The sequence below is a fragment of the Eurosta solidaginis genome, chromosome 2 (genome assembly GCF_040869045.1).
Source record: "Eurosta solidaginis isolate ZX-2024a chromosome 2, ASM4086904v1, whole genome shotgun sequence".
NCBI lineage: Eukaryota > Metazoa > Arthropoda > Insecta > Diptera > Tephritidae > Eurosta > Eurosta solidaginis.
Window position 1 is genome coordinate 102,898,796 of NC_090320.1, and position 27,485 is coordinate 102,926,280.

At 37.4% G+C, this 27,485-nt stretch overlaps 1 protein-coding gene across 7 annotated transcripts in view; it reads right to left on the reverse strand.

The window, feature by feature from the left end:
• LOC137240117 (neurotrimin-like) overlaps positions 1 to 27,485 on the reverse strand; it is a 2,444,277-nt gene that overhangs the window by 462,782 nt on the left and 1,954,010 nt on the right. For 6 of the 7 annotated variants that reach the window (XM_067766054.1, XM_067766050.1, XM_067766051.1 and 3 more), the window contains one exon: positions 5,306 to 5,335. The exons of the other annotated variant lie outside the window; for it this stretch is intronic. In XM_067766054.1, the coding sequence (XP_067622155.1) occupies positions 5,306 to 5,335 (30 nt within the window). The remainder of the gene's footprint in view (positions 1 to 5,305; positions 5,336 to 27,485) is intronic. 7 annotated transcript variants of the gene reach the window in all.

Consider the following 27,485-nt stretch of genomic DNA (forward strand, 5'->3'; position numbering starts at 1 on the left):
GCGCTACTAAAACAAAGGAGTCAAGAATATAAACAAAATAGAAAATATTAGCAATATTATAGCAATTTCAAAACAACGTACATATGTATGTATTAAACTAAAGAAAAAAGAGGGGAATTTATGTTCCCGTTGTCAGCATTCATGGCAATCTTGGTTTTTGTGATGTAGAGAGATTCGTAAGCGTCTAACTTTCTGTTGTTGTGCACCGCTTTTATTAAATGAAGACTCTCTTCTACAGTGCCGATGCTGTGCTTTGTTGAGCTGTCGTCATTTGTCGTGTGAATGTGCGCTGCTACTGCAGACCGATGAATTTGTTTATTGTTGGCGTGCTTTTCGTGTTCTTTGAAACGAACAGAGATTTGCCTTCTAGTTTGTCCAACATATTTTGCATCGCAACCCAGGCAGCTAATTTGGTAAATGCCGCTACGTTCAAGCATTGGGACAGTATCTTTTGTGGAGCCCAAAATGTTTTTCAATTTGTTGTTATTTGTATATACGATTTTCATTTCATTCTTTTCAAATATGTTCGTTAAATTATTGGTGATAGCAGGAAAATAACTAAATGGTATGCGTGCTAATTTGTTTGTTTTAATTTCTTTATTTTGAACGAAGAGAGTAGTTAAATTGTTTTTGTAGTGTAAGTTGGAATGTTTTTTTATAAGTTTGTCGATGAGTTTCTTGTCAAAGCCATTGGTAGTTGCCAGATCAATAATTTTTGATATGTCGGTGGAGGATATTATATATCGAGTTAATGCGTTAACACGTCAATCTTTGAACGGAGATTTTAATGTATTGTGTCGATATGTCCACTTGCTTTTTGCAGATAATGCGGAAGCTTGGTTTTGGAGGCATCACCGGCAAACAGATCGACTAAATTGGGAGGAGATTTGTGAAGGACTAAGACAAAAATATAAGGACAAGTTGAGCGACTACGACCGAAAAGAAAATATACGTAGACGCAAACAGAGATCCAACGAAACATTTGACCAATTTTTAGACGAGTTGCTAAGCATGAATGATAGGCTTCGAATTCCCATGACAGATCGGGAACTTATAGAAACATTGAAAAGGAATTTAAAACCCGACCTTAGATACGAGCTTTTGCATTTGGACATAACCGATTAATCTATGCTTCGTAGAGAATGTCACAGACATAAGCACTTCATGGCTAATTTCAGTAATAGTGCCCTATCCGAAACTTCCTCACTAGAAGAAATATATCTGAAATTGCTGAGGAAATTCAAGAGCGCGTTGAGCCGAATACAACCGACTCATCGGATGTTGCCGAAATATCAGCGGAAAATCTGAAGTGGTGGAAGTGCGAAGTGTTAGGCCATAGGTATCAAGATTGCACCAACCCAGTGCGAAGAATATTTTGTTATGGATGTGGAAACCAGACACGTACAAACCTACATTCCCAAAATGTAATCGGGGTGCGGAAAACGCGAATCAAGATGTCCGGAGAAGGGTATATCCGAACCACCAGCCTCGGATGTAAAGAATAGTACAAGTCTCGCGAACCCCAACGACATGATTCCCAAGCCATCTTGCTAGCCAAAATTAACTCCCATAAGACCTTTTCATGTCCGGTGAGCCGAATACAACCAGCGTTGCGCTGAAATTTTCTCAGCGCCACCAAAAATTGTTTCTATTTCGGCATGACGTATGAAGAATTTCTGGGCTAAAAAGAAGCGTTTACGAAAATTTACCGTCTCAGCCATTGTGTACAAAATCTCTGATATTAGGCCTTATATACAAATTAACATTAAAGGTGGAAATGTGTTAGCATTATTAGATAGCGGCGCGAATAAAAACGTGATAGGTGGCCAGTTGGCCAAAACCATTTTAGAGCAGAATTCCACTTCCCCAGCCATTAGTGGCTATGTGAAAACAGCTGATGACCAGCGACAACAAATAAGTGGTATAATAACTGCAGCCGTTAACTATAATGGTCAAACTAAACACATAGAATTTTTGATAGTCCCATCTATAACTCAATCAGCCATTTGCGGTATGGATTTTTGGAATGAGTTCGATATAAAAGTAAAGATTGAGACCCAATGCGGTCATATAAATGCATTAGAAACTAATTCCGAGGGAGTGGCGCCTCTGAATACCCAGCGACAAAAGCAACTTGATAGTATAATATAATCATTTCCGAACTTCGAGAGAGAGGGACTGGGTTTAACCAATTTAGTGGAGCATGTCATAGATACAGGAGATGCAAAATCCATAAAGCAGAGATTTTATCCGATATCTCCAGCCGTAGAGAAAATGCTATGCCAGGAATTAGATAGAATATTGGAACTAGGAGTGATAGAAGAAGCTCCAAGTTCAGCGTGGCAAAGTAGGCTTCCTCCCGTTCATTATATTTCCAAGATCGACTTGAAAAATGCCTTCTGGCAAATTGGTCTTGAAAAGCAATCACGGGAAAAGCCTGCCTTTACCGTTCCTAACAGGCCACTGTACCAATTCAAAAGGTTGCCTTATGGATTGTGCAACGCGCCACAAACTATGTGTAGACTTATGGATAAAGTGATACCATATAACTTGGAAAATCACGTTTTCGTATATTTGTATGATATATTAGTAGAGTCGTCTTCATTTAATGAACATTTGGTTTACTTGTCCGAAGTCTACGCATTATTTCGAAAGGCTGGCTTGACTACTAATATTCGAAAGAGTAAATTTTGTCTAAGCCAAGTCAAATATTTAGGTTTTGTAGTGGGGAACGGATCTCTCCAGGTAGACAAAGAAAAAATTTCTGCGATTCAGAATTTTCCTATTCCGAAGACTGTACGTCAACTTCGGAAATTCCTTGGCATGACCGGATAGTATAGAAGATATATTTATAATTATGCTTCAACTACGTTTCATTTAACCGAGTCCAAGAAAAAACAGTTTGTGCGGAATTCAGAGGCCCAGCAAGCTTTTGGGGACCTTAAAGAAAAATTGACTTCATATTAATACACCCTAACTATAACAAACCTTTTATTTCACAATGTGATGCTAGCCAAGTAGGAGTAGGAGCATGTTTGCTACAGGAAGATGAGAACGGCCAAGAACGACCTATAGCATACATGTCACAGAAGCTGAACAAAACGCAGCGGAATTATTCAGTGACAGAGCTTGAGTGTCTAGCCGTTGTTCTTGCAATAAAAAAGTTTAGAATGTATATTGAAGGGATGGAATTCAAGGTTGTGACCGCTCACGCTAGTTTGCATTGGCTCATGCAACAAAAGGATCTTACCGGGAGACTAGCGAAGCGGGCCATAAAACTGCAAGGCTTCAGCATTTCAATTTTCAATGAGGTCATCCTCTCAACCCCTTAACTATAAAATAAACACTGCTAAAAACTTCATAAGTAAAGTTTTGTCCCTAAGCCATGAGAAGTTCCATAACAGCAATATCCACAAAGTAATACAAACACTTAAAAGCAACAACTATCCTGATAGCACAATATCAAGTTTATTACAACAACAAACTATGAAAATAAACCAAAACTAACATCAAACACAAACTGAAAACAAAACAAAGCAATATCACAGCGTAACATACATACCGAAATTCACCGAACACATTCGCAAAAATATTTTAAAAAACAAAGAAAACATTGCTCTCGTATAGAAATCGAACCACACTCTATCCAATATCTTCACACAAACTAAAAGCCCAATCGAACCCCTACAACAAAGCAACGTCATATACCAAATAACTTGCAAAGGAAAAGAGAACGAGGAATGTAATAAGCTATACATCGGCACGACCCGAAGGTCACTGAAAGTACGACTAGCAGAGCACCAAGCCGACATACAAAAAAACAAACGCAAAACCGCATTATCACAACACACAACAACCAGTGGACACACAGCTGATCTGACAAACACAAAAATATTGGACAAAAACAAACGAGGGAGAGCGAGATACACTTTGGAAAGCTTACGAATATTGCAACAAAGGGAAAACACAGTCAATAAAAAGGAAGACACAGCTGACATTGCCTCTGCGTACCTACTATGCCTATAAGGACTTTAGTATGACAATGATACCCAATGCGCGCGGTACTAATAATTAGTTAATTTTTTAGTTAATAATTTAAACAAATAATGTAAGTTTTTTAGTTTTTGTTTTTTGTCATATGTAACTCAATGTTTAATTGTTAAAAATTAAAATGTAATGCAAAATATGTACAATGATTTTGTTGTTGAATATAGATCTCGCTCCAGTAGATGCTAGGGTGACTAGCAAAACGTCGAGCTGCGACAGTGAAGTAAAATTGTTTTATTTGCACTGAAAACCAAAATAGGTCAAATAGCCTACTTAACTCCAATAAATTTAAGAAAATTGACCGGAATCACCAATTATATCGGAAGGCCTGCCGAATTTTTTATCTACCAACAACAAAAAGAAACTGCAAAATGAAAGATTTCTTCAAACATATTAAGTACAAATACGGGGAAAATACATGCATAATAATGAAACACTACAGCAAACAAAAACAAAAACTAGCAAAACAAACGGAACATCTAAAATTTCTTCTAGAATGCAAAAGATATGACTTAATGCCAAGTCATCTAACAAACTCAATAAAACATGTTGCGATAAACTGAACTTCGATAAGGTAAGACAACAACTCCACAGAACAAAACTACTGTTTCTACGAAAAATATTAAATATAGAGATCACACAAACAAATATTAACATAAAAGCAATAAAAGATTGTATACGTCACGCCGAAAGAGAACTGAAACTCAGCCTCAGTGAGCTTGAGCTCAACACATTTACAAACAACCAACACTTTCTAGGACAGAGAATAGCAAAAGAAACACGGGATAGACACACAGCAAAAATAGAAAATCTGAAACACCAACATTTTCACATTCTCGGTATAAATACAACAAATGATTGGTTCGTAAACAAAACGAACATCAGTTTTCCACATGAAGTAAAGTGGTTGCTCTCCCTTGGGAGAAAATTCACTATACCCACAACAAACACAAGCTTTAGTCCTATACATATAATTGCTGAAATGGAACAAGTAATACAGACGTTAGAGGATGCTAGGGTAAAAGAAATAGTGAGGAACCAACTAAGTCATCAAATACTGCAATTCAAAAGAAACATAAAAAACAACGCAGCTGAGAAATTCATAATCGAAGTACACAATAAAACTAAAGCATTTCTAAAACCACACAAAAACAAAATAGTGATAACAGAAGCAGACAAAGGCAATAAGACGGTAGTGCTCTACAAAAAAGACTACGTCACTAAAATGAACGAGCTATTAGAGGACAGAAACACTTACAGAGTAACCAGAGCAGATCCAACACAAAACCTGCAAAAGAAAAATAATAACATTGTAAATGAGCTATACAAAAACAAATACATTAGCACAAGAGAAAAACAAGTAAGGAAGGTTAAGTTCGGGTGTAACCGAACATTACATACTCAGTTGAGAGCTATGGTGACAACATAAGGGAAAATAACCATGTAGGAAAATGAACCGAGGGAAACCCTGGAATGTGTTTGTATGACATGTGTATCAAATGAAAGGCATTAAAGAGTATTTTATGAGGGAGTGGGCCATAGTTCTATAGGTGGACGCCATTTAGGGATATAGCCATAAAGGTGGATCAGGGTTGACTCTAAAATGCGTTTGTACGATATGGGTATCAAATGAAAGGTATTAATGAGTATTTTAAAATGGCGTGGACCTAAGTTCTATAGATGGACGCCTTTTCGAGATATCGCCGTAAAGATGGACCAGGGGTGACTCTAGAATGCGTTTGTACGATATGGGTATCAAATGAAAGGTGTTAATGAGCATTTTAAAAGGGAGTAATCCTTAGTTGCATAGGTGGACGCCGTTTCGAGATATCGCCATAAAGGTGGGCCAGGGGTGACTCTAGAATTCGTTTGTGAAAGATGGGTATCAAACGAAAGGAGTTAATGAGTATTTTAAGAGGGAGTGGGCCTTAGTTCTATAGGTGGACGCATTTTCGAGGTATCGCAATAAAGGTGGACCAGGGGTGACTCTAGACTTTGTTTGTACGATATGGGTATCAAATGAAAGGTGTTAATCGTTATTTTAAAAGGGCGTGGGGCTTAGTTCTATAGGTGGACCCCTTTTCGAGATATCGCCATAAAGGTGGACCAGGGGTGACTCTAGAATTCGTTTGTGCAATATGGGTATCAAACGAAAGGAGTTAATGAGTATTTTAAGAGGGAGTGGGCCTTAGTTCTATAGGTGGACGCATTTTCGAGGTATCGCAATAAAGGTGGACCAGGGGTGACTCTAGACTTTGTTTGTACGATATGGGTATCAAATGAAAGGTGTTAATGAGTATTTTTAAAAGGGAGTGGGCCTTCGTTTTATAGGTGTTCGCCTTATCGAGATATCGCCATAAAGGTGGACCAGGGGTGACTTTAGAATTTGTTTGTATGATATGGGTATCAAATGAAAGGTGTTAATGATTATTTTAAAAGGGCGTGGGGCTTAGTTGCATAGGTGGACGCCGTTTCGAGATATCGCCATAAAGGTGGGCAAGGGGTGACTCTAGAATTCGTTTATGCAATATGGGTATCAAACGAAAGGAGTTAATGAGTATTTTAAGAGGGAGTGGGCCTTTCTGGGCCAGGGGTGACTCTAGACTTTGTTTGTACGATATGGGTATCAAATGAAAGGTGTTAATGAGTATTTTTAAAAGGGAGTGGGCCTTCGTTCTATAGGTGTTCGCCTTTTCGAAATATCGCCATAAAGGTGGACCAGGGGTGACTCTAGAATGAGTTTGTAAGATATGGGTATCAAATTAAAGGTATTAATGAGAGTTTTAACAGGGAGTGGTGGTAGTTGTATATGTGAAGGCGTTTTCCAGATATCGACCAAAATGTGGACCAGGGTGACCCAGAACATCATCTGTTGGATACCGCTAATTTATTTATATATGTAATACCTGCCAAGATTTTAACGGTTTTTTATTTCGCCCTGCAGAACTTTTTAATTTTCTTCTACTTAATATGGTAGGTGTCACAACCATTTTATAAAGTTTTTTCTAAAGTTATATTTCGCGTCAATAAAACAATCCAATTACCTTACCATATTTCATCCCTTTTTTCGTATTTGGTATAGAATTATGGCATTTTTTCATTTTTCGTAATTTTCGATATCGAAAAAGTGGGCGTGGTCATAGTCGGATTTCGTTCATTTTTCATACCAAGATAAAGTGAGTTCAGATAAGTACGTGAACTGAGTTTAGTAAAGATATATCGATTTTTGCTCAAGTTATCGTGTTAACGGCCATCCGGAAGGACAGACGGAAGACTGTGTATAAAAACTGGGCGTGACATCAACCGATTTCGCCCATTTTCACAGAAAACAGTTAGCACCATAAAATCTATGCCCCTACCAAATTTCAAAAGGATTGGTTAATTTTTGTTCGACTTATGGCGTTACAAGTATCCTAGACAAATTAAATGAAAAAGGGCGGAGCCACGCCCATTTTTAAATTTTCTTTTATTTTTGTATTTTGTTGCACCATATCATTACTGGAGTTGAATCTTGACATAATTTACTTATATACTGTAAAGATATTAAATTTTTTGTTAAAATTTTACTTTAAAAAAATTTTTTTTTAAAAGTGGGCGTGGTCCTTCTCCGATTTTGTCAATTTTTATTAAGCGTACATATAGTAATAAGAGTAACGTTCCTGCCAAATTTCATCATGATATCTTCAACGACTGCCAAATTACAGCTTGCAAAAGTTTTAAATTACCTTCTTTTAAAAGTGGGCGGTGCCACGCCCATTGTCCAAAATTTTACTAGTTTTCTATTTTGCGTCATAATTTCAACTCATCTACCAAGTTTCGTCGCTTTATCGGTCTTTTGTAATGAATTATCGCACTTTTTCGGTTTTTCGAAATTTTCGATATCGAAAAAGTGGGCGTGGTTATAGTCCGATATCGTTCATTTTAAATAGCGATCTGAGATGAGTGCTCAGGAACATACATACCAAATTTCATCAAGATACCTCAAAATTTACTCAAGTTATCGTGTTAACGGACGGACGGACGGACGGACGGACATGGCTCAATCAAATTTTTTTTCGATCCTGATTATTTTGATATATGGAAGTCTATATCTATCTCGATTCCTTTATATATGTACAACCAACCGTTATCCAATCAAACTTAATATACTCTGTGAGCTCTGCTCAACTGAGTATAACAACAGCTATCGTGCTCGGCAGCCAACGCTCCGAGACTCTACGGATTACCGAAAATCCACAAGCCAAACTTCCCCCTGCGCCCTATTGCATCATCAGTGACAGTCCCGTGCTACCACTTATCCAAGTATGTAGGAAATACAATGAAAGCCATAATAAGCGAAAAGTATAACGTAGGAAATGCGTTTGATTTGGAAGAGAGACTTAAAGGCATACCGGTAAACGACGATGAAGTGTTGGTATCTTTCGACGTTGTCTCTCTGTTCACCAACATCCCAACGCACCTTGCTATTAATATTATAATGAAGAAATGGGACAAAATACAAAATGTAACAAATATCCCCAAAAACAAATTCCGCGACTTACTCAAGTTTTGTTTGCTGGACAATAACTACTTTATGTATAATAACAAGATATACACCCAAACGTTTGGTATGCCCATGGGAAACCCCCTCTCCCCTACAATAGCGGACATCATAATGGATGACCTCATTGAAAACTCTTTTAACACATTAAACCAGCAACATAATGTACAAATTAAATTTTTAGTCAAATATGTGGACGACATATTTGCAATCGTCCGACGAAATGATGTTCAAATAATCTTAGACACCCTCAACAGCTACCACAACAAACTACACCTGACGCTAGAAGTAGAAAAAGACAACTGCATTCCCTTTCTGGATGTAAAAATACACAAAATAAACAATGCTTTAATTTTCGACTGGTACGCAAAACCCACTTCCTCTGGGCGTATGATTAACTTTTACTCCTCTCAACCCCTTAACTATAAAATAAACACTGCTAAAAACTTCATAAGTAAAGTTTTGTCCCTAAGCCATGAGAAGTTCCATAACAGCAACATCCACAAAGTAATACAAACACTTAAAAGCAACAACTACCCTGATAGCACAATATCAAGTTTATTACAACAACAAACTATGAAAATAAACCAAAACAAACATCAAACACAAACCGAAAACAAAACAAAGCAATATCACAGCGTAACATACATACCGAAATTCACCGAACACATTCGCAAAGATATTTTAAAAAACAAAGAAAACATTGCTCTCGTATATAAATCGAACCACACTCTATCCAATACTTTCACACAAACAAAAAGCCCCATCGAACCCCTACAACAAAGCAACGTCATATACCAAATAACTTGCAAAGGAAAAGAGAACGAGGAATGTAATAAGCTATACATCGGCATGACCCGAAGGTCACTGAAAGTACGACTAGAAGAGCACCAAGCAGACATACAAAAAAACAAAAGCAACACCGCATTATCACAACACACAACAACCAGTGGACACACAGCTGATCTGGCAAACACAAAAATATTGGACAAAAACAAAGGAGGGAGAGCGAGATACACTTTGGAAAGCTTATGAATATTGCAACAAAGGGAAAACACAGTCAATAAAAAGGAAGACACAGCTGACATTGCCTCTGCGTACCTACTATGCCTATAAGGACTTTAGTATGAAAATGATACCCAATGCGCGCGGTACTAATAATTAGTTAATTTTTTAGTTAATAATATAAACAAATAATGTAATTTTTTAGTTTTTGTTTTTTGTCATATGTAACTCAATGTTTAATTGTTAAAAATTAAAATGTAATGCAAAATATGTACAATGATTTTGTTGTTGAATATAGATCTCGCTCCAGAAGATGCTAGGGTGACTAGCGAAACGTCGAGCTGCGACAGTGAAGTAAAATTGTTTTATTTGCACTGAAAACCAAAATAGGTCAAATAGCCTACTTAACTACAATAAATAAATTATTATGTAGAAGTTCGAATGCGCAAAAAATAAAATAAGAACGAAATATATTTAGAAGTTCGGATACAGAAGAAAATAAGGACGAAAATATTGAAAATTGGGAAAAAAAGGAAATTTTTTTGAACAAAACAAGCAAAACAAAAAACTTTAAATAGAGAAAAAGTAAAACTTTATAAGAAAAAAAATTATATATATACATATATTAGTAATTTATAAAATCAAAAAAAAAAAAAAATTTAATAATAATCGAGTGCTTTTGTAAGACCCGAAAATTCAAAAATCCTAAGAGAGGAAGAAATCTTCCAGGAAATGAGCCAGAATGTCCATTCGGAGTCGTTAACATTGACAGGAGTTTCGTCCAGGTGCAGGAGGCGCAGCGGCTAAATATTTTTTTTGTAGTTTGTAGGATGTGCTAATAAAAATGTAAAATTACATATATGTAGGCTCTTAGGCCTTACAACAACAAAAAAATGTTTATTGTGAAAAGCTGAATTGGGCGAGCGAGCGAGTCCAAAAGCCCAAGAAAGTATACTGGTTGAGCGACTATTGCAGTCATCAACAGCCAACTCCATCAACATCCTATTTTTATAACCAATTAAAAGAACTTGAATTTTTTTTGTATTGAATTTGAACATGTACCTTATTTATAATTACCGTAACTAAGTTACATATATATAAATATGTACATTGAACCTTTTTATACATTACTATTTGATGTATAGTTATTATCTTTACGACTCATGAATTACGTTAAATCCATGAATTATATCTATAGTTATATCTATTAGAGTATAAGAGTTCACGATTCGCCCCTCTGGCAACCCCAACAATGAGTTGACATTTGACATGTACGTACATATGTACATATATATATATATGTTTGTTGACATTTCTTTTACTTATAATTCGACATCTTTTAACCAACCCGGTTGTGAATTTGCGTTTGCAAAGAAATTTATATTGTAAAAACCCCCTGTGAAATTGAAAGGAATCTGTTGTTAATAAATTATTATTGAACTCGAAAGTGTGTACCCCTTTTTAAAAGGTTACGTGAAGTGCAGAACGACGAAATTTACTAAAATAAGCTTGCTTATTGAAGCAAGTCAGCCAATATAAGCAGTAAAGCTTAAAGCCATCATTCCGGATCCCTATAAATATAAGCGTTGTTGCCGCCGCTTCCGCCACCATATTACCACAGCCGCCACCACCACATCATACCACCACAGCTACCATTCCCAACCATCGCTATCATTGAGGCGCCACATCAACAACACATCACCGGCACATCCCACCAGGTAAAGCGTTCCTCCCCTAAACAGTGGTCCTTCGACGCCACTACCGGAACCAGCGACACAAAAGATTATCATTTGGAAACTGTGAGTATTAAATGAGATATTAAAACACCCCTAAACAGTGGAAAAATATATAAAATTGGAAAAAGAAAGGCAATTTTCATTTTCGAGGAAGAGAATTTCCCGCCAAAAATCCTCATTTCCCGCCAAATATATATATATAAGTATACGAAGTGGTATGTGCAAGTTTTGGCGGGAAATGAGGATTTTTGGCGGGAAATTCTCTCTCTATATATATATATATATATATATATATATATACATACTGCAATAACCCCATATTGCAAAACTCAGTACGGCATATGTGCAAAGCAAAATAAGAAAAACTCAGTAGTTAGCTACAGTGGACACATTTGCTAAAAGCACCCCTTATATTTTAATACGACAAACCTCTTAATAATTTAAAATTTTCTCATTTTAAATTAAAATACATCTCGTCGCTAATTAAATATACTGCAAAACCTCTGCAAATTTCTCATTTTCCCCCACTTGAATAAATATTGAACAAATATTTTGCCTTACTTGCGTTCACACATCTATACAAACGCATACACAAAATTAATTACACAAATAAGCGGCAATACAAAATCTCATACAGTGGTACAAGAGTGGTTCAGTGCGTACACTAGCGTTTAAAAAATATAGCTCTCTTGTGTAAAGCTAAAATTTTCCCGAGTAATTTAGTATTTCACTCTGTATCCCCATTTATACAGTCCACAAGAATATCGATAGAGAAATTAAGATAATTACTCATATTTACGTATATATATATATTTGTATTTTTCCCACGTATATTTAATTCTCCGGCACAGTGGTCAAACTCGATTGGTCACCCCCTCAATAAAATTTAACTTAAAAACTTTTTTTAGTTTTGAAAATTATTCTCTCTTGCTATTTAACCTGAATATTTAAACGTAACTCCCTCACATAGTTAAAAGCAAATACTCTCTATTCAAAAAAAAAAAAAGTTTTTTCTCTCTCTTAGTTAAATTTTATTAATTCTCGACTCTAAGCGTCATAAAACTAAGTTCAAAATGAGTGACGATGAAACGAGACAAAGTGGCTCCAAAACTCAAGGAGTTAAAAAATTTAAATTCTCGTCTGCCCCCAAAAAATTTATTTCCGAAACAGAGAATTTCATGGAATATTGTGCTCGGTTTAGGTCGATGTCCCTCCAAGACAACACTGGGTCTTCTCTCAACATAAAAAACTCGAATATAGAAAAATTCTGGAATCGAGTCCAACACGTCTTCGATAAAATTGTCGAAACCCCAGATCAGGACCTGCCCGAAGATTTTCCAACATCTGCTAGTAGCAAATACAGGACCTGCCTCATAGCGTACGAAGACACGAAAGCCCAGATCGAAGACCAGCTTCAGTTGCTTAAACAAGCAAATGCCCCCGCGCCCCCTAACGTCACACAAGGTCCACCCGATAACGGTATTTCGCTAAAAATCCCTCCCTGCGATACCGAAATATTTTATGGTGGTTATGAAAAATGGCCCTCATTTCGTGACATGTTCACAGCAGTTTATATTAACCACCCGAAACTCTCCCAAGCGCAAAAATTGTATCACCTCAGATACAAAACCCAAGGAAAGGCAGCTCAAATAGTCAACCAATTTCCCTTGACTGATGACAACTTTGCCTTAGCGTGGGAAGCCCTAAAGTCTCGATACGAGAACAGACGAGTTCTCGTAGATAATCAACTACGGGCTCTGATGAATTTAAAAACGATCACCATGGAAAACAGTGAAGACATTCAAAGGCTGCAATCGTCGGTAAATAATTGCCTTCAAATTCTCGCCACGCAACAAGTCTCCACAGATAACTAGGACCCCATACTTATTTATCTGGTTACCTCTAAACTCCCAGAAAATACAATCACGTTATGGGAGCAGTCTCTGACTTCAAGAAGAGAACTTCCTAACTGGGCCCAAATGGGCCAGTTCCACACAACTCGATATGAAGTCGTAGAGCGAGTCGATCAATGGCGACCAAATAAATTTAAAGCCACCCCACAAGTTAGGCCGCCATTTAAACCCCAACAGTCACATTCTTTTCAAAATAAATCGACCTCCCACACCCAGTCTCATATGACAGAGCAGCGGACAATTTACAAGTGCGCTATGTGTAAAACCTCATACCACCCACTTATAAGTTGCTTCAAATTTAAGAAGTTGTCGACCTCTGATCGCAGAAGGTTTGTGAGAGAAAACAATATGTGTTTCAATTGCCTCTCTCAGTCACACATATTGAAAGACTGTTCCAGTACTCAAACTTGCAATCAATGTCAAGATCGGCACAACTCAGTTCTTCACGAAGACACATCTCAAGTGCCGAAAAGACAACCCTCACGATTGCAAAAGACAGCCTCACAAGCCACGACCACGAATTCCACAGTCTCACCCGGTAATACTCCCGATCAAGCCAATGCTCTGGATGAAAGCCCTTCATGCTCACAGAAAAGCCAAGTGCAATCGTTTTATTCCGAAAACGATTGTGAAATAATTTTACCCACAGCTATCGTACCCGTAGAGCATAAAGGAGAAATTTTCAAACTCAGAGCTCTTGTGGATCAGGGATCTGAACGAACCTTTATCTCTACCAGAGCCCAAGATAGACTCAAGCTCCCATTCAAACCCTCTAGATTTGAAATATCAGGGATGGGCGGCAAGGTAGTTCAGACCTCGAACAAATTGTGCTCTCTGACTTTGGTATCCCCGATTTTAAAACCAGAATAAGTGCAGAGGCAATAGTATTACCCCGGCTAACAAAAATGCTCCCCTCGCTTAAGCTCACTAGCAAGCTTCAAGCAAAATGGGCACACCTCAACCTCGCAGACTCGAACTGTCACTCCCCCTCGCAAATAGATCTCGTCCTAGGCAGTGATGTAATACCGCATATCATCCAAAATGGCGTTGAGAAACTTTCCCCCCATCTTTTAGCGCAGAAAACAATTTTTGGATGGATTCTGAGCGGTAGAGCGCCTGAGATGGTCAACGCTTTCTGCATGCAAGTGTCAGAAGTTACGAACGAAGATCTTAACTGTCTATTGCGAAAATTTTGGGAATTGGAGGAAGTTCCCACCAAACCCCAAATAACCCCAGAGGACGAGTTTTGCGAGGATTTCTACGCAGCCACAACCTCACGCGATGATAACGGTCGTTACATCGTACGGCTGCCGTTTAAACCCAGCTTCCCAGAGTCAATCTCATTATCCTACTCTCGGTCTTCAGCTCTAAGCCAGTTTCTTGGAATGGAGAGAAGTTTCCACAAGAAAGGCGATTTAAAGACTCAATATGATAGTGTCCTAGAAGAATACCTCATCCTCGATCATATGGAGGGAACCGGCTCCTATAAAAAATTTGACGGAGGAAAATGCCTCTCATTTTATCTTCCTCATCACGCAGTTGTCAAACCCGAGAAAAAGACATCAAAAGTGCGGGTCGTGTTTAACTCCTCAAAAAATTCGACATCTGGACATGCGCTTAACGACATTCTTTATACCGGCCCTACCCTCCAGCGCGATCTGATGCTTCTGATTCTCAAGTGGCATACCTACCAATTTGTTTTTAACGGAGACGTAGAAAAAATGTACCGTCGAATCATAATGCATGAAGACGACAGAGACTATCAGAGGATCGTCTTTCGCTCATCTCCGAGCGACCCCGTAAAAGACTATCGTCTGAAAACAGTCACATTTGGTGTGAACTGTGCCCCCTACCTCGCCATACGTACTCTTCACCAACTGGCCAAAGATGTAGAAGAAACTTTCCCCAAAGCCGTCCCTGTTTTGACGAAAGAAACATATGTAGATGACATTCTCTCTGGCAGCCATGAAATTCTCTCTTCTGAAACATCTCTCTCCCAAGTCATCCAAGTGTTAGCGTCAGCAGGATTTCCATTACGGTAAATAACGGCCAATCACCCCAGTATTATAAAAAACATCAAAGAAGAGGACTTGCTAGACACCAATCTTTTGGAATTCGAGAAAGCAAGCAACACCAAAACTCTCGGCATACAGTGGAACGCCCTGACCGACACGTTTTCGTATACAGTGGACTCAATACCGCTCTCGCCCGCTAGTACAAAACGGCAAATTCTCTCCTCGGTCGCAAAACTTTTTGACCCCGCAGGGTGGCTTCCGCCGATTATGATTCAAGCCAAGATTTTACTCCAAGAGTTATGGATATACGGAACTGGCTGGGACGAACCAGTGAAGCCCTCCCCTTCATTAAATGGACGCAGTTCGCAAAAAATTTACCCAACATCTCAAATATAAAGATACCTCGATGGGTTGACTACATCCCGAACCAGCAGGTTGAAATGCATGGCTTCTGCGATGCGTCAGAAAAGGCATATTGCGCCACTATATATCTGCGAACAACCCACGGTGCCACCACGTCGTCCCACCTTCTGGTCGCTAAAGGCAAGGTTGCCCCTCTTCGCACTACCAGTCTCCCAAGACTAGAACTATGTGCAGCTCGCCCGACTAATCGCCGTCGTACAATCCCATCTCGAGCTCTCTCTTAAAAATCTTTACATGTGGTCTGACTCGGAAATTGTGTTAGCATGGCTCGAAAAGCCTCCCCACGCTTGGAAAACTTTCGTATCCAATCGAACAGCTGAAATTATGGATTTCGTCGGAAGCGCCTCCTGGAAGTATGTAGGCAGTCGCGACAATTCAGCAGATATGGGCACAAGAGGATGCAAACCCATGGACTTGGCAAATTCTTCGCTGTGGTGGAAAGGCCCTGCGTGGCTGACCCAGCCCCCCAAAGCTTGGCCAAAACCATCTACCCGCAGCATCAGCCCGCCTGAAATGCGCCGAGTCGAAGCACTATACTCAGCTGAAGATGACCCCGATGTATTGGATCGATTTTCCTCTTTTCCTCGCGCCCTCAGGGTCATGGCATATGCCTTCAGGTTCATTAATAATCTCAAGGACCGAATTCGAGGCATTGAACCCGCGTACACTCCCTCTCTGTCTCATGAAGATCTCCGCAAAACGAAAAATAAACTTGTGACGTTAACGCAAACCTGATATTTTGCTAGCGAAAGAGCATGCTTGGAAAATACAAAGCCCATTGATAAAAGAAGCTCTCTACTAACCCTCAACCCATACCTCGATGAAAACGGGCTCCTCAGGGTTCATGGTAGACTAGCTCCTTCGACGTTGACTTACACTGAAAAACATCGCGTTATTATCCCAGAAAAATCAAGATTCGCTGTCCTTTATACTGTCCTCTTCTCGATGCCCAAATACGTCTCATGCAGCAATGCCTTAGACAGGATCTCTATATTCCACGACTCAAACCCCTCATAAAGAGATGAATACATCAGTGCAAAACTTGTACACTCGACAAGCAGCAAATGCGATCGCAAATCATGGCGGCTTTGCCCCCGGAACGATGCACATACGCTCCGCCTTTCACCACTACCGGTGTCGACTTTGCGGGGCCTTTTCAAATAAAAGCCTCCTTGTTAAGGTCTCACACCTTACTGAAAGGGTGCGTGGCCGTTTTTGTCTGTTTCGTGACAAAAGCTGTCCACCTTGAGCTGTGCTCGGACCTAACAACAAATGCCTTTCTCGCAGCATTCGCTCGCTTCATCGGACGCCGTGGATATCCTGCCACAATGATGAGTGACAACGGCAAAACGTTTATTGGAGCTAAAAGAGCGACCGAAAAGGAGTTCGTTGACTTCATGAAAACTGCCTCTCAAGAAGTAATCGCTAAATACTCTCCCCAGGGCATCAATTGGAAATTCATTCCGCCCGGAGCTCCCCATATGGGCGGCTTGTGGTAGTCTGCAGTGAAGAGTTTCAAACTGCACTTCAAGAAGACTGCAGGAGCCCACAAGTTCACATTTGAAGAATTTACCACCCTCTTGGTAAGAATTGAAGCCGTATTAAACTCTCGTCCTACCTCACCTTTGTCCCAAGATCCCACCGTGTTTACCGCGCTGACCCACGGCCACTTTCCTCGCTATGCCTGAAGTGGATCACGCGGCGTTATCTCTTATAAACCGATGGGACAGGGTAAAAAGTTTACATCATCAATTCAGAAAACGGTGGAAGAAAGACTACCTAAAGGATCTCCAGAAGAGGCAGAAGTGGAAAAATCCACAACCCGAACCCAAGGTCGGTGAGTGTGTTTGTATTCACGACGACTTACTCCCGGGCCAGACGGTCATATACGCGTTGTCGACGTTCGCACTCAAACCGGCACCCTCAAACGCCCACTCGTAAAATTATGTTTCCTCCCTCAAAGCGAAACACAGATAGGGCAAGCACGGCAAGCTCACCAATCTACCACTGAACCACCTCTTCCACTCCTACCGCATTCTCGTAGCAACAGTATCACAACTTGCAGGCCCAGTGCCAACTGAAATTCCCCGCATTAACATTTCTCTCACCTAAAATGAATTTATAACTGTACTTCCAGATCGCTATGGATCGCGCTCAACCGGCATCCCGGAGGTCATTGAGATCGGAGATCGTCGTTCCGAACCACGCCGGCGAGTCCCGAACCTCGCCACTGCTAGTGGACTATAGACGATGTCGGATTTGCACACGTCAGCACGCCCTCCGAAATTGTGCTATATTTAAGAAAATGACGCCGCCACAACGATGGATACTCGCGAGGGCGCATAAATTATGTTTGAATTGTTTGGCGCTATCGCATGCAACAGATGAATGCAGTTCGTATGATCGCTGTCGAACTTGCGGATTAAGGCACCACTCTCTGCTGCATCGGCGGGATGCAACGCCGAACATCCCACGTCATACCCAGGCACCCCGGCCTTGTCGCCAAGTAGTACCACCTCAGGCACCCTCTACCCCCACCGTGCGATCCCGTAAACAATTTTTTGAATAGAAAATAGTTCGCAAAAATTTTTTTGGAGAGCAAGTGGCTTAATTGGGGTGGTTACCGAACTTTGAAATGGATTGCAAAAAGTTGGACAAGTCAGTTGCTGAAGGAATTGTAAGACGATCGGTTGTCCGGAAAAAAATCAAATAAAATATAATCAAGGAATACGTTTGAAATCCCTTCCGTGCAAAACTAATAAAAATTAAGAACTTAAAGTGAAATTTGAAAAAAAAAATTATTTTATGTAAAATTTCGCAAAAGCGAAGAAAGAAACTAAAATTTTTAGCAACTCCTGAACAAGTGAATAAAAGAAGGAAAAACACTTTTTTTAAAAAAAAAAACAAGAGGGAAAAAATTATATATTAATGAAACAAAAGTTTATCCCGGCCGTGCACCGCGTCAAACTACTAAGCAAAATTTTAATTTTAAAAGTAAATCAAATTAAATTTTAACAAGTGAAACTTTGAAAACTGGCAAAAAACAAAATTTTTGTATAAAATTTATCGAAAAAAAGGAGGGTTTATTTATAAAAGTGAACCGAAAAGTTATACCAGAAAAATTTTAAGAAAAGTTAATTAGAAAAAAAAAATTTTATTAGGAGGAAGGTTGAATATTTCAGTACAATAATAAGAACAAAACCAACAATATTAAAGTATTAAATTTCGAATAAAAGAAACAACTAAAGTGAACCGAAAAGTTATACAAAAACAGATAAATTTGGAAAAAAAGCTAAGGAAATTTTATTATATGGAAACAAAGTCAAGAAGAAATGAAAAATCTTGAATTTCGGAAAACATCCTTCCCGTGTGGATCGAAAAGTTATAAAAAAGGCGGATTTGGTGAAAAAAGGAATAATAATAAATTATTATGTAGAAGTTCGAATGCACAAAAAATAAAATAAGAACGAAATATATTTAGAGGTTCGGCTACAAAAGAAAATAAGGACGAAAAATATTGAAAATCGGGAAAAAAATTAAATTTTTTTGAACAAAAAAAGCAAAACAAAAAACTTTAAATAGAAAAAAAAGTAAAATTTTAATTATATATATACATATATTAGTAATTTATAAAATCAAAAAAAAAAACAAATATATTTAATAATAACCGAGGCATTTCACTTGCTTTTGTGAGACGCGAAAATTCAAAAATCCTAAGAGAGGAAGAAATATTCAAGGAAACGTGCCATATTTTGCTAATTTGTTGACATATCAGCATATAAATATGGCATCAAAAACTACAACAAAAACAAGACCAACACGGCAAACGACGGTCTCCCCACTTCTCACTCCAACATTTACAAAGGCTTCGAAAATTGAGAGCCCGCCGCCTACTTCTAGTGAGATTTCGCGCCTAGAAGCAAAATTAATTATATGGAAGGAGAGCATGATGGAGGAGATGAAGGAGTTTATAAGGGAATCAGAGCAGCGGTTATTGCAGAGAGTTGGTGAGTTGACGGCAGAGATCGCTAATTTGAAGAGCAGCTACAACGATATGGAAAAGAGGGTAGCGGTAGCGGAAACTGAGTGCAAGCAACTTCGATCGGATGTCAATGCACTGAGGAGTCAGGTGGATGAATGCGAAAATAATGCCATACTGACAGATATATTGGTAAGTGGAGTGCCCACAACGACGAATGAAGATTTAGGTGAAGTCTTCACTAAAATATGTCGCACAGTGCAGGTAAATCCGCCATCTATTCGCACTGCCTTTCGTATTCGAAAAAGCAAGAACGGTAGCTCACCTTTAATAATCAAATTAAATTCACCCAATGACCGCTCTTTGCTTTTAAGAGCAATTGCTAACTTCTGCAAAAACAACAGAAGATCATTAGCTCTTAGCGATATTGAGTGCAATGGAAATGGAAAAATATTTGTGCATGAGTGCCTTACAAAGCGTAACCGTGAAGTATTGCAGCATGCTCTGCAATTAAAAAAACAGAAACGGTTCACTTCTGTTTTCTCACTGCGTGGAGATGTGTATGTACGTACTAGTCAACACAGTGATGCTGTAAAAATTAGTGATAAAGAGAGCGCTGAACGAATTGCAGGAAACAACGTACCGACAAATGAAGCGAACAATACACAAACACCCTAGCATAATGCTTTGCTTAGTTTTAATGCTTAATATATTATTTTATACTGGCACTATTGTTTCTCTTCCCATTTCACACTCTATACTCTTTTTCACTTCCACGTTTAAAACTTTCATCTGCTGCTCTGTTGATATCGTCTTGCTTGTTTATTTTGATAATGTATGAAGTGAATAACGATTGTACTGACAGTGGGCAGGTAAGGTGTATCTTGAGTCAAATATGTAAAAGACATCCAACATTCAATGTGTGTCATTTAAATACTCGCAGTCTTACGGTTCATAAATTAGACTACCTTTCATATGTATTTGCTGATCTAAACATTGACTTAATTTGTATTACCGAAACGTGGTTCAAATCTGGCGTTGAAGACCATTCTTATTCATTAGATAAATATGTATTGCTGAGAAATGACAGGAAAAATAACATCCGTGGTGGTGGAGTTGCTATATACTGCAAACAATTTTTGAATCCAAAAGTAATTTATCGCTCAGACCATACCAGTGAGGTAGAAAGTATATTTATTGAAATAGGCGATGCTCGGACTAAGTGTTTTGTGGCTTGTGTATACAACCCCAATAGGTCAAATGACTTAACATGCTTATTTATTAAACTCTCTGAATATGCAATAAATTATGAACATGTCATCATCTGCGGTGACTTTAATATTGATATCCTTAATAATGATTCCCGCAGTAAAAACCTTTTAAGTAACTTTCAGGCAAATGATCTGTGCATTGTGAACACATTCGCGACCCGTTTTTCTCCAAATAGCAAGGCAAGTTTACTCGATTTAATATGTGTTAACGATGCCAATAACATAAATCATATTGACCAATTCCCCATGGATGTTATTTCTGACCACGAAATGTTATTTTTATCGTATGATCTGAAATTCAACGTAAAAGAGCCCGACTTTGAATTGACCTATAGGAACTATAATGCTGTAAACCTAGTTAAGCTAAGTAATGAGGCTGCTTTTCTTGACTGGAATGGATGCTTTTCCTTCTCTAAGTTAGACAAAAAGTTGGAATATTTTAATAGCCTTGTCAATCACCTTTTTAATAGATATGTTCCTCTAAAAACCGTTAAAATCCAAGGTCATAAAAAACCATGGTTCTCAAATGAAATTCTGAAGCTTTTAAGAAAACGTGAGAAAGCTTACAGAGAATGGAAGCAATTTCCATATGAAAACAAATGGGAAGCCTATCGTCTTTTGCGCAATCAAGCTACCTTATGTATCCGGAATGCTAAGGTGGCATATTTGAATAATAAATTTAATGCAAATTTGCCTCCAAAAATGCTATGGAAGAATCTTCGTACTGTTGGAGTAGCCAAAAAAGATAATATTCAATGCAAATTTGACCCTAATGTCATGAACTCACACTTCCTGAATGGTAATATAAGCGATAACAGTGTAAATTATAATGATGATCATAACACCAGTTATGAACACAGTAAGATGGGTAGTATAGGCAGAAGAACAAATATTGATATTGATGTCTTTGACTTCTCAGTTGTAACCGAAAGTGATGTCTTGGATGCTATATTTGACGTTAAGTCTAACGCCGTTGGAGTTGATGGCATCAGTATACGATTTATTAAACTTATACTTCCATTTGTTATAGCTTCACTAACACATATTTTTAACTTTTCAATAATGTCCGGTGGGTTTCCAAGTCAATGGAAAATAGCTAATGTTATCCCTATTCCTAAAGTTAAGTCTCCAAGTTCTTCCAAAGAATTTAGACCAATTAGCCTGTTGCCAGCCTTGTCTAAGGTTTATGAGAAGCTATTAGCTAAGCAGATAATTGATTATATATATAAGAATGACTTACTATCTGAGGACCAGTCGGGATTCAGGAGAGGACATGGTTGCGCTACTGCCATGCTTAAGATTCTTGAAGACATACGCCCTGCTTATGACCGTAATGAGCTTACAGTACTTGTACTTTTAGATTTCTCACGAGCTTTTGACACAGTCGACTTCAGAATACTTCTTCATAAGCTGGAAATAAACTATAACTTCAGCTCTTATGCTATAAAGCTAATCCAAAACTACCTCACAGCTCGATTTCAGCAAGTTCAATGCGGTGATAATGTCTCAAACTTAAAGCTTATAACATCTGGTGTCCCACAAGGATCTATTTTGGGTCCAATACTGTTTACACTTTTTATTAACGACATAGTTCCTTGTTGCCAAAATGCCAAAATACATCTCTACGCGGACGACACACAAATATACTTGTCACGCCCTATTGGGCTTACCGAAGACTTGTTCGTCAGGCTAAATGAAGACTTATCACGCATAGGAAATTGGGCTCACAGAAATAAGTTATATATGAATACAACGAAATCTAAGGCGTTAGCAATATCAAGCGCAACATGTGACTTGAACAACCTTCCTGAAGTTATACTTAATGAAGACAAAATATTATTCCATGACGTGGTCACCAATTTAGGCTTCAGAATTAATTCTAAATTAACTTGTGTGGACCATGTTAACCTTATGGTCGGTAAAATATATAATACCCTTCGAAATTTGTACAGAACTGCCTATTTACTACCACGTGAAACAAAAATGAAGCTGGTCAAATCTCTTATAATTCCTCAAATTTCTTATGGGGAACTTATATACGGTAATCTTGATTCGTCTTCAAATAATAAATTGCAGCTTGCTTTAAACAATGCTGCCCGTTTCGTTTTTTCTAAAAAGAAATTTGATCATATCTCTTTATATGCCGTACAAATTCTCGGAAGTAATGTTAATAACTTCTTAAAACTTAGAAATCTATGCTTCTTGCATAAGCTACTTCATTCCAAAAATCCCTCTTACTTATTTGAAAAACTAAATTTGTGTCAGTCCACTCGGACCCTAAATCTATTGGTCCTTAAGTTTAAATACACAACATCCTCAAAACTGTTCTTTGTCAGTACAATCTGTCTATGGAACTCACTTCCCTCCAAAACAAAAACTATTAAAAAAGCAGGATGTTTCAAACTAGCAGCATTTTCTTTTCTTAACTCTTAAGTTACTCTAAATCTTTAATGTTTTAAGTGAATGTTTGATAATATATACTAGTGAAAATTTGTATGTATTTAACTTTTCTGTTTTTATATATGCTTTGTTATATCTTTAGATGAACAAGTAAATTTCTTTTTGTAACATTTAGGTATGTATAATTACTTAATCGGATTGGTGTACTGCCTAAAAGACGTAAGTCTTCCTGGTACAAACACTTAATAAATAAATAAATAAAAATAAATAAATAAATGTCCAGTTGGAGTCCCTAAGATTGACAGGAGTTTCGTCCAGGTGCAGGAGGCGCAGCGGCTAAATATTTTTTTTGTAGTTTGTAGGATTTGCTAATCAAAAAGTAAAATTAAAATATATGTAGGCTCTCTAACATACAAAAAAAAAAGAAAAAAAAACAACAAAAAAAAATGTTTATTATGAAAAGCTGAAGTGGGCGAGCGAGCGAGTCCAGAAGCCCAAGAAAGTATACCACAAATGGGTGTGTTAGGAAAAAGGTGCTAAATAAAAAAAGTGAATGTGTTTTCTTCCAAAAAAAAAAAAAAAACATTTTCTAGCAACAAACGTCACCACTCCATCAACTGGCCAGCGGAAGGAGGATGATTCGGTAAGTGCCTCATCTTTGACATGTACGTATGACAGACCAGTTAAATATTGACTAACGAAAAAAAAAATAGGTTATTATTATTTCATTTTTTTAAGGTGGACTACTTATTAAATGAGTAAATGCGGAGAAATTAACTAATCCAATCAGTTGGTTTAATTGCTTTCTCCGTCAAATCGTCCTGATAATGTATAAACTTTTGCATTTTTATTTTTGCGATGAATGTTCGACACATTGTTTTCTTTTTCATTAAAATGATTACTTTAATGAAAAGAGAAGTAAGTTATCACAGTAAAAATTAACCGGTCTGTATATCTGTTAATATCCATACAGCAATTCATGTTTTTATTTGCACAACTTTGGTAGGGTTACCTCGTCATAAAATTCTATTAAAAATTTTACGTTAAAAATTGTACAAAAAAATGCATTTATGTATGTTTGTTTAAAAAAAATGTATTAATAATAAAGATTTTTTCTTTTTTTTGAACATTAATAACCTTTTGCGACAGGAGGTTTTGAATTTCTTTTGTTTGTTTCTTTTTGTGCTGCTCTGTTAATTGGGCAATGTAACATCGTTAATCAGATTATGTTGCAAGAAGACTATGTTACAGCGTTCACATAATTTCGATTTTCTGCTAAAGATTTTTTTTTGATTTCCTCCTCTCGATTTGAAAGAGCATTTGATTTACTTAAATATGTTTCCTAACTTCTCATACTCAGCTGCTCATTAACTTAAATTTTCTTTCGTTGTTGGTGCATACTCCATGTACCAACTCAATTAATTCTAAATATTGTGAGCATGTGAGAGCGCAACATCGAGTGTGAACATACTGCATATTAAGTGCAAGCGTGATTCCCGCTCACTCGCAAACTGGAGCGATGTATAAATATGTTTGAAACTATGTTAAATATAAACTTACAGAGATCTCAGGTTATATGAATTATGTTGAATGTGAGAGAAATATTGAGAAATAACATTGTTTTTTTTTTTTTGAATTAGTGGTAGGGTAATAAGAGAATTTGTATAATGAGCGACTGTTTATAAATTGTATTTAGTGAGGAAATCTCAAATTAACATGTTTGACAAATGATAAGATATAAGAAGAATTTTGGAGTATGTAAAGAAATCATAGAAACCAGAGAAATGTTTTCTTTTGCTCAAGAGAATTAATTTAAATATATGTAAATTTGTGAATTTATTTTTTGAATTGAGAGACTTCGAAATAAAATGAAATATTTTAGAATTCGATTTCGATAAACATGTTTAAATGTAAGCTAACATATATGATGTAAGGAACAGTTTAGGTAGGTTAACATATATGTACATACATATTGTAACGAATTTACTTGCAAATCCTCTTATTTGCAATCCTCTGCTAAGTTCGAATCACTAAACTGTTGAATAAATAACTCCAATATTGAATGATGGAAAAATGGCCTTTATTAAGTACTTCACAATAACACTCAAACTGTGCAACGAATAGCTTAATAACCAAACTGATATCTTAAAGGAAACTGACTTTCAAAATAATAGTGCTATTGCTCGCTAGATATCGTCTTACTCGTAACTGCTTGACAATTCAAATCAAACTGAATTACTTCTTACTCGCTGGCGCCGCTTTTATAGTTTACGCTGCATACTTCTAGGCTCTTCGATTTCCAGAACTTACTAGTTGTTTCGGCTACAAAATCGCCAGCCGCTAGACGCAATTATTTATTCGTTTATGTAGATACATAATGATTGAATTATTGATGTGCATTCACGTCACTGCTTAGATCGGCTTAGAGCTGGCAGCACTCCTTAGTTTTGCTAATATTCGTAACAATATATATAAATACATATAGCACAAAATAATAAATAAATACAAAAATAAAAATTCAAGTTTAGCGTAGTAGTAGATATAGAAAAAAAAGGAAATATATGGTTGAACGAACTTTAATTAAAACTTAAGGATTTGTGAAAGAAAAAAATGAAGGTTTAACTTCTATTGGATATTTGTGGTAGGGGCAATGGTAAGTATGTGTGGGTTAAGAGAACACTTTTACTATTCTTTTAGCAGGTTGGGTGGGGATATGGATATCAAATGAAAGGGGTTAATGAGCATTTTAAATGGGAGTGGGCCTTAGTTCGATAGGTGGGCGCCTTTTCGAGATATCGCCATAAAGGTGGACCAGGGGTGACTCCAGAATGTGTTTGTACGATATGGGTATCAAATTAAAGGTATTAATGAAGCTTTTAAAAGGGAGTGTTTGTAGCTGTATATGTGAAAGCGTTTTCCAGATGTCGACCAAAATGTGGACCAGGGTGACCCAGAATATCATCTGTTGGATACCGCTAATTTATTTATATATATAATACCACGAACAGTATTCCTGCCAAGATTTCAAGGGTTTTTTATTACGCCCTACTAATATGGTAGGTGTCACATCAATTTTACAAATTTTTTTTCTAAAGTTATATTTTGCGTCAATAAACCAATCCCAATACCATGTTTCATCCCTTTTGGTATTTGGTATAGAATTATGGCATTTTTTTCGTTTTTGGTAATTTTCGATATCGAAAAAGTAGGCGTGGTCATAGTCGGATTTCGGCCATTTTTTACACCAATACAAAGTGAGTTCAGATAAGTACGTGAACTGGGTTTAGTAAAGATATATCGATTTTTGCTCAAGTTATCGTGTTAACGGCCGAGCGGAAGGACAGACGGTCGACTTTGTATAAAAACTGGGCGTGGCTCCAACCGATTTCGCATTTTTTCACAGAAATAAGTTATCGTCCCAGAATCTAAGCTCCTACCAAATCTCACAAGGATTGGTAAATTTTTGTTCGACTTATGGCATTAAAAGTATCCTAAACAAATTAAATGAAAAAGGGCGGAGCCATGCCCATTTTATTTTTTGTTTGCATTTTGTTGCACCATATCATTACTAGAGTTGAATGTTGACAAAATTTACTTATATACTGTAAAGATATTAAATTTTTTGTTAAAATTTTACTTAAAAAAAAATTTATTTTTAAAGTGGGCGCGGTCGTTCTCCGATTTTGCTAATTTTTATTAAGCATATATATAGTAATAGGAGTAAAGTTCATGCCAAATTTCATCATGATATCTTCACCGACTGCCAAATTACAGCTTGCAAAATTTTTAAATTACCTTCTTTTAAAAGTGGGCGGTGCCACGCCCATGTCCAAAATTTTACTAATTTTCTATTCTGCGTCATAAGTTCAACTCACCTACAAAGTTTCATCGCTTTACCCGTCTGTGGTAATGAATTATCGCACTTTTTCGGTTTTTTGAAATTTTCGATATCGAAAAAGTGTGCGTGGTTATAGTGCGATATTGTTCATTTTAAACATCGATTTGAGATGAGTGCTCAGGAACCTATATACCAAATTTCATCAAGATACCTCAAAATTTACTCAAGTTATCGTGTTAACGGACGGACGGATATGGCTCAATCAAATTTTTTTTTCGATCCTGATGATTTTGATATATCTATCTATATCTATCTCGA